We start from the raw sequence: 15796 nt of genomic DNA on the forward strand, positions 1-15796 counted from the left end.
TTTGCACAGGACTGACTTTGTACCTACATGGCTGTGTTACATTGTATAACATCTCCTGAGCTCAAATATTATTTAAGTATGAACATAACGCCATACCAGGTGGCCAGGTAGCCCTCAAGCCATATCTACCCAATTGGGAAACTTAAAAATTACCCACCGAACAATGTGAACAGGAATGTAGGGGAAGGACCGGTTTAGTTCATCTTTTAACTATGGGGGCTATAACCCTACCAAAGTCTATGCAGCTAGCCTCTGCACACTTGTTAGAGTTCTTGAAGACAGAGAGATCCATTTTGGACTAGCAATAAATTCCATCTCTATGTGCTAATCAACAGTCCATCTGCTAATTACAGTCTACTGATACCTTAATATAGGCTGCTAATGTGGGTTGCTGATTGATTTGTATAAAAGTCATCAAAATCTTATAAAACTCCCTCAAATCAGGGTCTGACATTTCTGCTTTTACACAGGACTCAAATCTACCAGGCCCAGCTAAAGACACTTCTAACTTTCACAATTTTCTTTGGTATCTGAGAGAGTAAAGAGTACCATTTTATTTTAAATAGTATTTTATTTTTTAAGTAAATTATAATAAAGCATTTTGTTTTGTTTTATTATATTTTAAATAAGGCATTAGAACTTTAAATTTCATCTCTTTATACATGTGGATAGATCCAGGAAGTGGTATCTAGGTTCTCAAGTCAGCCCTGCTGTGGAGAACGCTCACTGCAGAAGTATATGAAACGAAAGAACTTGTAGAACAGGAAAGCTTTTGACTGCAGTAGGCGGATGATCAGGACACTTGGTGGTGCCTCTTTCAGTATACGTACAACTAACCACCCTCAGAGACTAGTCATGTATTTACTGGGTATCTGTTCACTTGTGCCTTAGGTCAAGGTGAGCTCAGTTAGCTTAGCTCAGTGGTTCTCAAACTTGAGCCGGCATCAGAATCACCTGGAAGGCTCTGCTCCCAGAGATTCTGGTTCAGAAGATGGGGGGGTGGCCCCAAGCACTTATCAGTTCCCAGCTGATGCTGAGGGACCATGCTATGAGAACCATTGTCTCATTTGTATAAAAGAGGATGAATGGAAAGATTACACAAACGTGCTCCAAAGTTTAAAGAAGATGATGTTATTTTTACTTACCCTGTGCTTCCCCCAGTTCTGGATCCCTTACCTTTATCATCTGCTTGCAGACTCTCATGAGTGTGTAGTCTAGTTCTGGGTCCATCATCTCTGTCTCCTGGAGCTTAAAAACTTTCTGGTGGCAACGGGTACTCAGCTGCTTCTTGTTTTCTTTCAAACATTCAATAATCTAGGGCACAAGAATCATGGTCATGTTAAGGGGTGTATCCGGGCGTGATAATCCATGTATTCTGACCGCAGCCTTCAGTTCTTAGTGCATCGCCCGTCTTTTGTTCCATTCCGAATTCCTAGGCAATAGGAGTCAGAATTTGCTCACCAAGGAGAATTATATTTATAGATTTACAGCTTCAGGGCTAAGAGTGAACCAGACTGTATAAAAATAATGGATGAGTTGAGCAGGCTGCACTGGAGTCTAAAAGGAAGGAAACCCACTCAGGATTCCTGGTTTCTTCTGCCTTCTAGCTCTTCCTTGTCAAGATTCCTTCTGGAGCCCACATTAGGCTCTCTGCCTTTCTCTGGAGCAAGAGCCCTGACTAGACAAGAGGCACAAGCTAGGAGGTTCAGTTCAACTCACCATTTACCACATGAAAACAGAGCGTTAGATTCCAGACATGAAAGAGACCCAGTCCTTACCCCTGATAAATACAGTTTCACAGGGTAAACTTTTATAAACAAGTAACTACCAAAAAAAAAAAAAAAAAAAAAAAAGACAAGTGGGTTAACAAAAAAGCATAAAGTGCCACATGATGGATTTTAAGATAGTGACTTAAGTGTATCCTGAAATCTGCCCTTCCCTATACCCACCTTTTAGATATTATAAACAAATGATACAGAAGGGAAGCAGATGGGAAGCTGCAGTAACTAGGGCTGTACATGAAGTCAGGAGACTTCTAGGAAATCCTCAAGGCACAACCAAGAATCACCAAATAACTGAGAGGTAACAGTAATAGAGCAATTAAAAAAATATATCCTTAGAACAAACAGAGAGAAATGGTAAATCAGAATCAAGAACAGATAGTTGTGAAAAGAACCAATTATAGATCTTGGAAACAAAAAATAAAACCCCACTGGTGGTCTCTCTAAGAGCAGAACAGACAGAGCTGAAGAATACATGTTTACGCTGGGAAGTGGAACCGGGAATTAACCTCAATGCAGTACAAACAGCAAAAAATGGAAAGTATGAAGGAAAAGGAGACACAGAGGATAGATTCAGATGTTCCAACTGTCTGAGTTCCAGAAGGAAGGAAAAGGCAGTGTTTGAGAAAACAATAACTGAGACTAAAGCACCATGGCAATGCCCTGAACTAGGAAAGGTAGCTGAGTCACTGGAAGAACATTAGAAGAAAAAAAATCACTTGCTTGCACCTCATTCCATTTTTTTTTTAAAGATTTTATTTATTTATTTGACAGAGAGAGAGAGAGCACAAGGAGGCAGAGACGCAGGCAGAGGGAGAGAGAGAAGGAGACTCCCTGCTGAGCAGAGAGCCTGATGTGGGGCTCAATCCCAGGACCCTGAGATCATGACCTGAGCCAAAGGCAGCTGCTTAACCAACTGAGCCACCCAGACGCCCCTCGCACCTCATTCCTGACAATTCTGGGTAGGGCCCTGTTCTCTGCATTAAGGAAAGAGTTTACCGCTGATTCTTATGTTAAGAATAAGAACCAGTTAAGAACTTCTGTGTAATGGGCACAGAATAAGGGAATAATCCATTTTGGAGGTACACGGTGTTAGGAAAGCTATGGAGAGGAGGAAGCATTTGAAGGATCATGAAAAGCTTCTCAGGAAGACATGGTGGGGAAGGACAAGGGAACCTGAAAGAGGGAAGACAATGAACAGGAGATTAAGATGAACGCAGGTAAGGAACTTCCTTTGGGAGAAGTCTGGTACAGCATACAAGGGGATGACTGGACTGGAGAGAATGTGAGGAGGCTCATCCCACCAGCAAAGAATTAATTATTAAAATGTTACTTTCTCATTTTCACAATTAGAAAATAAAAGCAGTCACCTGAGCATTGCCATACTGCACAGTGGAACAGTAGTTCTTGATGTCCGTCTTGCAAGCTTCATACAGATCCGGTTCCAGACGGATGTCCTCTGTCTGCACGGGAGGGAGCCAGCAAGGAAAAATGAGCTTATTCTAAACTGGAGATGTCAAAGGTTCTACATCCTCATGTGCTGACCGGATCTTGCCTAGTGACCACAACTTCTACCCAGCAAAGTAGCAGCAGTGTGGCCACCACAGTACAAGGGAGCTGGGATTTAGTTTCAATTCTGCCACTAACTGGCTAGATGGCCTTGGACTTTCTTTGCAAAACAAAATGCTGTCACCTGCCTGGTCCCTTCACAGGACTGCTGTGCAATGAAGTTAGATCATACGATGTGGAAACCACTTCAGAAAGTCAAAACCATTTTATAAATGTAGGGTTCTACTTTTATTATTATTATTATTATTTTACTGAAAGAGCAAAGTTCAAAGCTAGGGACCCCAAATCTCAATTATAATAGGACATCAAGGACGCTCCACTTAAACATAATTATCATTGAATCACTCCCGCCCTATGGGAAAATCTGGTAATGCAGCTTTTGCGATATTATTGGTGTTTGGTATTCATTACTCGTTTTTGCTTAGACTGAGGTGAAGTAAGTATGATTCACAATACAGAACATATTAAACATACTTTTAGCTGTTTTCTTAACATGGTTTAACCTCAAAAGCAAAGTAAGAAGTTTCCTTTTACAGTGCACACTGCAGCTGACTTGCCAACAGCTGTCTCACCTCAGACCTGTAAGCTCATCACTGTGCGGCACTCCCCTGGAGACTGCTGTTGGTCAGGGAGTGGGCACAGATCTCAAATTGAAAGATGAAAATTGAGGAAGGGGCGCCTGGTGGCTCAGTCAGTTAAGCGTCTGACTTTGGTTCAGGTCATGATCCCAGGGTCCTGGGATCAAGCCCCATGTCTGGCTCCCCGCTCAGCAGGGAGCTTGCTTCTTCCTCTCCCTCTGCACCCCGTTATCACCCTCCCACCCTGGCCCGGCTCATGCTCTTTCAAAAAAAACCCCAACAAACAAACAAACACACACACACACAAAACACTGAGGGAAGCATCCTGCTACAGGCTGTCGGGAAGGGAGAAGGTTTCTCCTGTTCTACTTTGCTGCTGGAGACAAATGTTGGAGCAGGTGGCCCAGGTACTGCAGGAAGCCATTGTGAGGGAAACCAGCCTTGCAACGAAGCTGGTGCCACAAACAGCAGGGACAAGAGGGAGAGACCCTTGATCCTTGAGGGCATTACTGATGCAATGATTCTATCACATGCTTACAGCTGAACTTCCAGTGACACGTGGTAGAAATATTTTATCGGTTAGGAAAAGTGAAGCAAGAAGCTGTCACATGGTAAAATTTTAGCACAAGGCTCCAAGTCTTAACAATCACAGTAGTGGCTAAAAATCTTCCAATTTGCCCTCACCCTCCACCCAACTTTGCAGACCCTGCCCCTATGTTTCTGGGCCCAGAGGCCATGATACGCAGCGTTACCATCTCTAGCTCCTCCACCCGCAGCTGCTTGCGGCACTTCAGGGACACCCTGTGCTCCTTGGCTTCCTGGAGAGTGTCATTGCGCACAGTGGTGCTCAGGCAGATCACCACGTCCACCCTGCCAAGGAAAGGAGAAGGCTGAGACTGGCTGGAGCCAGGCTGGGGCAGGGGCCAGATCATCTGCCACCCCCGAGTGCATGACCCCCTTTACCATTCTTCTAAATGCCCTTTCTAGAAGTCTCACTGTGTTTACAGAGCGCTGAAAGCGGTAATCTGACCGTGCATGTTAGCAACGTCTGAAGGCAGACTACATTCCTGACTGGGGAGGCCAGAGAGGGGACGTGTATGCAAGGACAGTTCAATGCTTGTTTTGTTACAAACATGTGACCAGAGAGGAATGCTACTCTTAACTCTGGACTGTGTCTTTGATGAACAGTGAAATTCATTCCTGAAAGGTACAGAAATGTAAGCAAAATGGGAACTTGGTTTATACGAGGGAGATATGTTCTAGAAATGTGCTTTTGAAAAGCGTGAGATGAAGAACTGGTGCGCCATGCTGTAAAACCTCATCACTCTCCTCACTGAGACCTAATTCTTACATGAATAAAGTTTTTGTTTCTTCACTAGACCTCTTAACTCAGTAAAAGCCTCTGGTGCTCTCCGGAAGAGCTGACATAATGGAATGATGTCAGGAGGAAGTCCGTTAACCTCTTGTTCACACTGCGACTTGTTCCTCTAAGTGCAATCTCAACCTGCTTCCTCAGTCAGACGGCCTGAACCTGGGAATGTCAGTCGGCCCTTTAGCCTCCAGGCCTCTCCCCGTCAGAACCACCTGTGCCCCCTGGGGCTCCGGGCAGCTATAAAGATGATCTGGCCACACAATCCAAGTGCCTGGCCACACTACCACAGGCGTGTGCCGGCCTCCAAGCTAATCCTACCAGAACTTCACAGGATCTTTGTCCAGACTTTAGGGAAGCAGAAATGAATCAAGTAAAAGCTACATACTTCTTTTTTATGTTGGGGCAAAGTTTCAACACATCCTCCTTGCAGGCCATTTTAAACTTGTAAGAGAATCGAAAATCCTTCATCTGCACCTGAAAAAGATGATGAGAAAGAAAATCAGCAGCTCTGTGGCAAGCTCCAATTCGCAGTGCACGGTGACACCGTGTGCAGAGACTGCAAAGGCCCACCTTCCAGGCCCTGTGCAACTCGCCTTCCGTCTCAGACTTCAGGACCTGCCCACCTCCCCATTCCTCCCTCTGCTATGGCCACTCTGGCTTCCCTACCATTCCAATCACGCTCTCTCTGCCAAAAGGGCTCTTCTTCCAGATCACCCATGGTCTGTTCTGTTACCTCTTCTGCACGTCTATTCAAACATCTCCTTCTGAAGTCCCCTTTCTCCTCCCCCCCCTAGCCAGTAGGTGCCTTTATTTTTCTTCATAGGCCCACCTGATATTGTATTTATTTGTAAACGTGTTGTTGTGTCTTTTTCTTACTAGAACATAAAATTGACAAGGGCAGGGTTTATCTGCTCAAGGAGCCCACTGTCTCCAGTGCCCTTAGAGGCCCTCAATATCATTTGGTAAAGGCAAATGATAGGCCAAAGACCCCAAGAAGAGATCACTTTTACACAGATGACAGATTTCATCCTCTTGGGAAGGAGGTGCTTGCTTTACCAGAAACACTTCCTTTAGATCTGTGCCAACTATGAAGAGTACAGTTTAACCTTATTTGGATGTCAGACCTGATACGGTAGTATGATTTAAAGAAAAAAGCTTAGGGTCTAGTGTACTGATAGACATTTGGACTGCTGCACTGAACAGAAACACAGAACAGCAGATCCCACTGATACTAGCTGTGTAAGCAAAGGCTAACATACCTTACAAAAGCAAGCATTGTGACTCATCTCTATCCCCACTGGGCTGCCCGTTCCCTACAGGTATAGACTCCATATTATTTAGCACTGCATTCCCAGACCTTACCACTGTGCCTGGGCATAGTGGATAAAGACCACATTTTTTTGAGAACTGGAAAAGGGCTTATTTGGAAAAAATGATTTTTCACAGAGAGGTGCTCTGATGCTCTGGAAGAGAAAGGAATTCGGAACCACCCAAGCAGCCAAGACAGGCAGGGTTAGCCTGGCATTACTGACCAGCTGGAAGTGAGTGACTCCAATGGCACACTTCTCATTCATATCCTTTTGGTGTTTGTTCTGAATCAGACACTCCATCAGGTCCCCAGAGTCGATCTGGTTATCTGCCACGTCCTGGGGAAGGCAGTGCACACTTATACTTCATTTCTAACAATTAACGAACAAATCTTGCACCCCAGTTCATAAAAAATGAAAACTAGACTGATTCTAGAGCCTTCTCCAACATCATACATCATAAATTATATCAAAACCAGCCTGAGAAATTATAAGGGATAACCATGCAGTGGAGTAAAAGCTGCACAGCAAGCTGCCCAGCATAAAGCTCCAACGAGAACAGCACTGTGCAGGCCTTTGCTCCTTCCCCCCGTGATGCCAGCAGCTGGCTTTCAGGATCACACCTAACACTGCCTCCTGACTGTCAGAGCCATGGTTCCTGCATGGTTTCACCCCCGCAGTTTAGCTAGTTCAATAAGTGAATAAAGTTATAAAGTAACAGAGTTCATTCCATTTATAAGGAGAAGCTATTATCACTGCTAACAAACCCCGAGCTGATGTACTGGCAGCACCTCAGCCGTGCTCAGGAGGGGCCTGCCCCACCCCCTAGGAAGGGCGTCTCGACAAGTGCCGCTAATCACATATCAGGGCACCCACCAAGCATAATTACGTAAGGTTTCCCAGGATGGTGGCACCCCATCTTAATTTGTTTACATTTTCCACTTTAACCTGTCAATCTATCACTCAGGAGTCATGTATGCTGCAGAGGTTAAGTGCAATATACTTGAGGGCAAAAGTCCCAGCGAATTTGGTTCTGTTCCTCATCCATTTCTCCAGACATTACTTACATGGCAAAAGTTCTGAATTATGGGCTCACAGGCTCTCATCAGCAAGGCTTCTATTTGAATGTCCTGTAGAAGATTAAACATATTAATAATTTTGCATTAGAAAGAGCTAGCTGTGGCAAGAGTGGCAGTTTGTGTTTCTGAATCAGGAGCAACTGATGGGCAAATATCTCAGATGTACACCTGGGCACTATTCTAGTCTTTAGGTTAGATAGCCTGGGCACAGACCGAACTGCTCCTCCATTATGCTCTGAAAGCAAGTTTTTCTAGAGGCAAATACCCCTCGAGCCTGAGCAAAAAAGAGAAGGCAGGATTAAGAACAATGCAGAGAAAAAAAAATTTAACAGTAATACTAGAGTTTAGCCTTTGGAGTTTTTCCAAATGGCTTAGCAGTTCAAAATGAAAATATGGGTAACTGACATCTGTCTTTAGTTTATAAGCTCCTACAAACAGATGACAAACCACTGCCTCTGGGGAATAGACACAAATGTCTCTAAGCGACAGTAACCTCTGTGTAGCACTAGCTGCTGAAATAACATCTTCCTTTAAAGAGTGACACACCCCAAAATGTCCTCATAAGCCCACAAGGACAATGAGAATGGGAGAAGGCAGATGACAGAAGATGAAAGAAAGCAATAAATTTTAGAAAAACAGAAAGCAAAAAAAAAAAAAAAAAAGACTAGTTGGGAAATGTAATTTTACATATTGCCTATTTCGACAACTCAAACAGTTCTAAAAGGCTGAAGATTAAAAAAAAAAAAAAAAAAAAAAAAAAAAACTAAGAGCAATCGCCCCATCATTACCTGATTTCTGCCCCCACAAGACAATTTTAACATTTTTAGCTGCTCCCTCCCCAGTAATGCTCTCTATATTTCTAAATAATATGTCTAAGCTTATGAGACTTTCTAATTTCTTTTTTAATATTTCTGTGGGTTTCAGGATGAAACAGGGATAAACACACGTATTCGGTCTTCCACGGTTACATGGAAGTCCCAGGCTTTTATTTATTATTGATGACACAAACATTGCCAGTTGACCTAACTGAAAGAGCCAAGATAAGAGAACAGGAACAGGAATGCTTGGACTAGTCTGGCATGTGATTAAGAGATCTGAAGCACAGCTGCTATCTTTTCTTAAAGGGGAGGAAAAAGATTATTCTAATCACTGTGATAATTCTAATTTCTGAAGAAAACCAAAGGGCTAAGTATATAGAGTATTTCTGTGGAGAGATGAGGAAAGGGGTTCAGGAAGCAACACAATATACTTCTTCGTAAAGCCAACGGAGGGAATGGGCACTCTCAGGGGCCAAGAAAGGGCAGGACTGAGAAAAGAGGATGGGCCACTGACAGGGTGCCCATGGTTTATGAGCCCACAAGCCGCTTACCTCGGATTCTAACTCGGTGAGGTTGCCGACTATATCTCTGCACTCTACAGCCAGGTCGTCAAGGTGGTCCTGGAGGCACTCAAGCTCCTGCAAATAAGAAAGCAATCCCTCGGCATTCTTCAATTATATAAATGAACAAGGGAAGCTGAGAGAAGTGTCTACTTCCTTTTCAGTGGTCTTCCTTATCTTTCCTTTTTAGAACTATTTCACTGAATGGAACACTAAAGCTTTATTTGAGTCCCCAAACCGGGATTGTTGAGAAGAGAAGTACTTGATGCAACAGGGTGGTGAAGAGGGTCAAGGGGGTACAAGAGCCATACAAATCCTCCAGAAGGCCAAATCGGTAAGTCCAACAAGAATCAATGTTCAGATGTCCTCAGCGTCTAACAATTTTATCAGGCCTTTATTCTATTCCATCAAAAACCTATCATTCCATTTTTTTATCTGTGTGTTGATATCTTTGCTCCTATTTTAAATCTGCATGTTGATAATAATTAGTGAATTATTCACAGTAGAAAGACATGGAATATTTTAAAGCTCTTCATGAGCAAAGTAGGTCGGGACCCAGGGTCCAAAACTCAGCATAGAGCTAATAGCTCCTACAAGTCAACCAGGGAATTCTAACCCTAGCCCACACAGAAGGATCCTGAGGGAAATTACAAGGCAAGTGAGCACACTAGGGTCTGGGCATCTAAAAGCTATCTTGTCTGGGCTTTGGAACCTGACCTGGAGTGACCTTGTAGCATCAATCCATTACTATTCCTTTTAGAAATTTAGAGGTTTTAAGTAGAACAGAAGCTCACTTTCCCAAAGCATATCAACAGCTGCTTCTCGGCAAAGGGCTCTATTAAAGGATCAAGTTTAACTAGTATTCTGCAAGAATCTCTGTTTTAGAATTAGAATAGGAATGGACAGGCAGGGTTGTAGAGTTATACAACGGCCAGAAGGGGGGGGGGGGAACCCCTGAAGGAAAATGCATAAAACCTTTGGTAAGAGAAATGGCTAAGGGAAAAATCCCATTCACAGAATCCTTTCCTAAGTGGAGCTTCCCAGTGATGGGCTGCAATACAGTGCAGCTTTCTCAATGTTACTTTGAAGGGTGTGTTAAAGGAAACTGTTTTCTGGGATTCCATATGACCATACCCTTTGTTTCGTTACACAAAGGCAGCAGAAAGCTCAACTGCAGGCATTTTCTCACAATAAACTCGACAGAACTGCAGCAGGCCCAGGAAACAGACTGCTGAAAATGATATTGGCAGGGCCACCAGGTCTGAGTAGTGAGCCACGCTGCTTCTTAAAAACGCCCAAATCCTGCTCACGGTGAGTTGTTGGTAGTTTAATCCCAGAGGGTGTCTTGGAGTAGTAAGAGTGGAACCTGGAAACCTGTTCACAACTTGTTCTAGTATTACTGGAGCTTTAAACAAGTAGTTATTCCTTGATGTTTGGTTTCCCTGCCTTAAGACAGAAGACAGCTTAATTTGCTAGAACACACTACTAATGCAGCTTTTCTATTTTTTAAACCAGACACAAAATCTTTAGGAACCGTTCACAGCATGCATGTAATTCTTGGGGGCTACTTCTTTGTTACACTTTCCTGTATGGAGAGGTTGTAAGACAATGGATCAGATGTCTGGCTAGGATTAGACCTGAGTATCACATAAGAAAGTTGATACACTTCACTCCTATGGGCATCAATTTTGTCAATTACTAAATGGAAAAAATAATTCCCATTCTTACATATCTTGTAGGACTACTGTAGGGCATGTACACTATTCACGCATGCCAGTATTTATATATGTTTATGTTGATACCCTGCCTTCCCTCAAAAGGACTTTAATGTACCTTATAAAACTGAGAAAAGAAAAAAAAGACAATATAAAATAAATTTAAAACAAGTTTAAAAAAGGAAAAGAAAATATGGTAAAGAAAGTGGGATGGAACTAGCAGTAAGCTTGGTACCAAAATGCCTACCACAAAATCTTACATACTTGCTACAGGCAGGCCATACCTTTGGATTCAGGTTTTTTAAGAGGCAACACAAAGAAGGAAAATAATCATTTACAAAATACAGTAACCATAATATATAAACAAACCAACTGCTTTGGAAAAGTATAGTTATTCCTGATATAGAGACCAAATTTTCCTTAGGATTTCTTATGAAGAAGACATTGAATAATGTAACAAAGACAGAGATGCATTTTATGGTGTTTGTACTCTGTGTAAAATGTTCATCATGAATATTATTATTATTATTACTAGAAGATAAACAGGTATAGCTATGTCAGCTACCTGTCCGGTCTCTGTTTTCTCACTGCACCATTTCCCCAGATCAATCAGGCACTTATCCTGGAGGGCAGGATCCAGTTTAACATCCATGGCACGTTGGTGTAGGATCCTCTGGACTTCAGCTCGGCACTCCCGAGACAGCTACATGAGAAAGAAGCAGCAAAATACTTTAAAAGTACCAGAACCAAAATTAAAAGATACCACATAAAGGAAATCTGTTGTCAGGAAACTAATAATGTTATAGTTATTTACATAAACTTTATACCCCAAATCTCTTCCAGAGTCAGGATTAAATCTTGTAGGAGGTTTCTACAAACCCATACCTCGAGGAAGGAGAATGTACATTCAACATTTTCTAACCCACTGAATGAAACAACATCCTTTTCTCAGAGTACGTGGATAAAAAGTGAACTGGATTTAAGTTTTCTGTTTAGCAAAACTAATCTGCTATTACTCCATGAATGTAGAGCAGAATGCCCGCTCCAGTTCAGGACAGAACACACACTTGGGTCAGGAGCACTGAATTCAAATTTACCTGAACTCGGAATAAGCCTGAAAACCATTTGTATCCTGGTTAAGAGTTTCTAAAGGATCTTTAATGCTAAATGAAGTTACGGCAACAATACTTAAATTGTCTATTTGTCATTCAGATATTAGTAATTTAAAGAAAAAAGTGGAAATGTCCCCTGACATTTTTGTTCAAATACTTTGTTGAAAACGTAAAATCAGATGAAAAGCTGGTGAAGCAACTCTATGGACACTCACTGAATGAAATTCCCAGAAGCGCAGCAACCCTTCCCTGCCAGATATACTGATAAAGTTTCCTACGATGGCAGAAATCAGAACGATACACAGCAAACTAATTCAAAAACAAATGATTGATAAGAAGAAATGAAGTCAATATTGAGTGCATACCCTCCTGCCCTGTTCCTCAGTGCGGTAGGCATGTCTGTACAAGCAAGAGAACACAGCTCCGGGAGGCATAAGTTCACTGGTTTCATTCCAACCATGGGTGTGGCAAAGACGAGACGCATCTCCCTGGCACTTGCGGTATAAGACAGGGTCCAGCCTATAAGGTTAAGAGTTAAAAGATATTCCTGAATTTTGTTCTTCAGGAATACACAGTGGTAGAAGTCTGCTGACCTTGGTGCAGAAGCTTTAGGTCCCACCTCCAGGAGGCCACGTTGGCTACATAAGATGCACAACATTACAGTGGACTCAGCACTAACAGGCCCTGGCTGAAATGGGACAACGGGGCTGTAGCTATCACCAGGCAATTCACAACTCTTCACTCAATACTGTTTCTCTAAGCGTGAATGAAATTCAATCCTACCTGATATATGAGATTCATAAGATCAGGAAATGGCAAGATAAACAGAATCTCCCGCTTGATATGCCTTCTAGTCAAACTGTTCCTCTTCTTTTTCCCATGCCAAGTAGGGCAGTTTTATTTTTAGTTTGCTTGAATATGCTTATTAACTTAAAAAAACTTGACATTTAACTTTGAACTCTGGAGACAATGGATTAAGGCAATGAGCCTGATGCTTCTCCAGATTAGACTAATGGATGCTTAATTCTATCCACATCATAATGTCAACTTTGGGGGAGAGCTACTCAATGGGAGGAGAAAGGCTAACACTTAATGAGTAGCTTTTAAGCCTGTGAAGCATTTTTTGATCATGGGGGAAGGAGCTACGTGGGGGAAGGAAGGGGGAAGGAAATGAGATGATTTTGATTAAAGCAATAAACTCAGTAAACCCTGTTATTTTGGTTTAGATGGCCGGAGAAATTCCCACATAGTTTTCTTTAGTCCTTTCCAGAGCTAATTTGAGAGAACAGAAATAAAAATGCATCGAGTCTGGGGTGCCTGGGAGGCACAGTTAATTGAGTGTCTGACTCTTGATTTGGCTCAGGTCATGATCTCAGGATCATGAGACTGAGCCCCACGTTGGGCTCTGTGCTCAGCATGGAGTCTGAGATTTTCTCCCTCTCCCTCAGCCCTTCCCCCTCATGTGTTCGCTCTCTCTCACAAAATAAAAATAAATAAATAACTTCTTTAAAAAAATACACTGAATCTTCTGAATCATCTCTTTCCAGTAAAGTATGTGGATAATATATTCAATCACCAGAAAACTACAGTGGTTAAAACAACCAAGTCAACATGCAGCTGAGCTCCCATGGGAGCAGGAGGAACAGCCAGCTTCCCAAGTGGCTGGGTACTGGCTGCTCTAGGGGTGGAAGGCAAACTAAAACTTGAAAAGAAGAGGGCAGTGAAGCCAGTAAATTAGAGTGATTCTGACTATAACACAGATCCTGCTCTTATTTCATCCCTACCCCACCTTTTTTTGGCTAACAGTATGAGAAGAGAATTAGAGAATCAAGTTGTCACTTATTGATAAGAGCCTCTTAAGATAGAAAATTCAGTAACTTTGAATAGTTAAAGAAATAAAAGCAAATTCCTATATTCAGTGCAAATCAATAAAAATAAAAAAGCACTATTATCTGCTTAGAGACCTATCTGAAGATGCTTCTGCTGCCCTACAGGTGCCCAAGTTCTTTGAGGACGGATGTCTGTGGTATCAGAAACATGTGACTCTTGACTCTGACTTCCCAAGTCGTAGTGAATGGGGACACACGGGGCAGACCCGCAAGGGCCGCCTCAGCTTTTAGATACTATTTTGAAGGCAAGAAAGGTTCTTCAGGGGAATGGAGCACGTTGGCCATCCCAGAATTTAAGAAAGACTTATTCTTACTGATTATTTCAAACTATAGAGGAGATCCTGACTAACAGGAGAACAGGCTGAGGCTTACACCTGACTCTGGCTTCAAAATACTCACTTCCAATCTCGAGAGATGAAATATTGCAGTTCTAATAGACGGTGTTCACAATCTTCCACCATTTTCTCTGTGTATAAGTGTTCCATCAGGCACGAGAGGATCCTGGGCATAAACCAGGGATGAAATTATAACAGCAGGTTTGGAACTCTCACATCAGTATTTCCTTGGTCTGTAGAAAAAGCCCTTGAGCTATTTTTGAGGGCAGTCAGGGATTTACTTCTCTGAGAATAACTCAAATTAACTTAGTCTGACGGTGACTATGCCTTCTCGCCACTTCAGGGCCACTTGGCACTTGGGACTCGGTGTGCACAGAATCTGTGTGCAGTAGCTGTATTTTTAACTGTTTACTAGGAAAAATTTCCAACACACACAAAAGTAAAGAATCCTAATAGCCACATTCCCTTCCCATAGCCAAGTTTCTTTTAACTCTACACACCTTCCTCCCCCCGCCTTGCTCATATTTTGAGGAAAATCCCAGATACCATACCATTTTGTTCATAAATTCTTGAGCATGTTTTTCTAGGAGGACATAATACCATAATCCCACCAAAAGAAATTAATTTAAAAAATCCTTAATGTCATGTAATATCCCATTAGTTCTCAAAATTTTTTGCAGTATCTTATGACTTTTTGTATGTTCGTTCAAACCAGGACCCAGAAAAGGTCCACACATTGCATTTGACTGATAGTATCTTCAAATGATTTTCAGCTGTAGCAATTCTCCCCTTCCTTCCCTCACCCCTGACCCCTCATGCTTGATGCAGTTATTTTTATATTGGTAAATATTCCTAACTAGTCTTCACTGTGTTTGTCTATGTCCTCCAACTGCACAAAGAGCTTTAAAATAGAGTACCTTTTTTTAATCCTGCAGCTCGGTGACACACATCAACTGCTTACTTTTATTGTTGGGTACTGCTGGGCGCGGACTATACAGATTTCTGCAGAATGGGAAGCCTGTTCTTTACCTGCAACCTGGTTTTAAGAGCTGTTTGTGCATCATATGCAATAAAACTACTACTGCATGAGATTCAAATACTTTATAATAGCATTTTAGAGCTCTCCTAAATCGTGGATGCAACTTAAGAGTCCATTTTATTCATGATTACATCCTCCAACCACATTTGTTTTTTATTTCAACTGTAATTAATGACTTTCTAATAATTATCAAGTGGCCAATGTATATAATGAGTCAATATACAAACAGGATGAAAGTACAGAGACAAAGTATGTGTCACTTTATCCTGAGTGTTTCTCACTCTTGTTTTTTACTGGACCATGAAACGGAATTATTCAGTGACCTAACATACAGGCCTATACATGCTCAGTCACGGTCAATAAACATCATCACAATGCTGGGTCTAGGGATCTACATCACGGATGAGGCACAGCCGAGATCTCAATTCCGATACTAGTTTTAACAAAGGGTGCTATGTGTTTCTGTTTAACACAACTTTAGTTAGGATGTTAAAACCATGCAAAAGTCATTTAAAGGAATTTTCCCGATGCTACACTGCCAAATAAAATACAGTATGAATTGGGGCGCCTGGGTGGCACAGCGGTTAAGCGTTTGCCTTCGGCTCAGGGCGTGATCCCGGAGTTCTGGGATCGAGCCCCACA

The 15796-nt window shown here is 42.2% G+C and overlaps 1 protein-coding gene across 1 annotated transcript in view; it reads right to left on the minus strand.

Moving 5' to 3' along the window:
- Window positions 1–15796, minus strand: part of GLG1 (golgi glycoprotein 1) — a 146787-nt gene that overhangs the window by 12481 nt on the left and 118510 nt on the right. Inside the window, exons 10-19 of the mRNA XM_045795981.2 lie at window positions 14180–14281; window positions 12257–12410; window positions 11345–11482; window positions 9056–9142; window positions 7675–7737; window positions 6833–6946; window positions 5686–5774; window positions 4681–4798; window positions 3152–3244; window positions 1177–1314 (exon numbers count right to left, since the gene is read on the minus strand). Coding sequence (XP_045651937.1) covers window positions 1177–1314; window positions 3152–3244; window positions 4681–4798; window positions 5686–5774; window positions 6833–6946; window positions 7675–7737; window positions 9056–9142; window positions 11345–11482; window positions 12257–12410; window positions 14180–14281 — 1096 coding nt within the window. The remainder of the gene's footprint in view (window positions 1–1176; window positions 1315–3151; window positions 3245–4680; window positions 4799–5685; window positions 5775–6832; window positions 6947–7674; window positions 7738–9055; window positions 9143–11344; window positions 11483–12256; window positions 12411–14179; window positions 14282–15796) is intronic.

This window comes from Ursus americanus, chromosome 21 (genome assembly GCF_024610735.1).
Source record: "Ursus americanus isolate L20-20 chromosome 21, mUrsAme1.1.p, whole genome shotgun sequence".
Classification (NCBI taxonomy): domain Eukaryota; kingdom Metazoa; phylum Chordata; class Mammalia; order Carnivora; family Ursidae; genus Ursus; species Ursus americanus.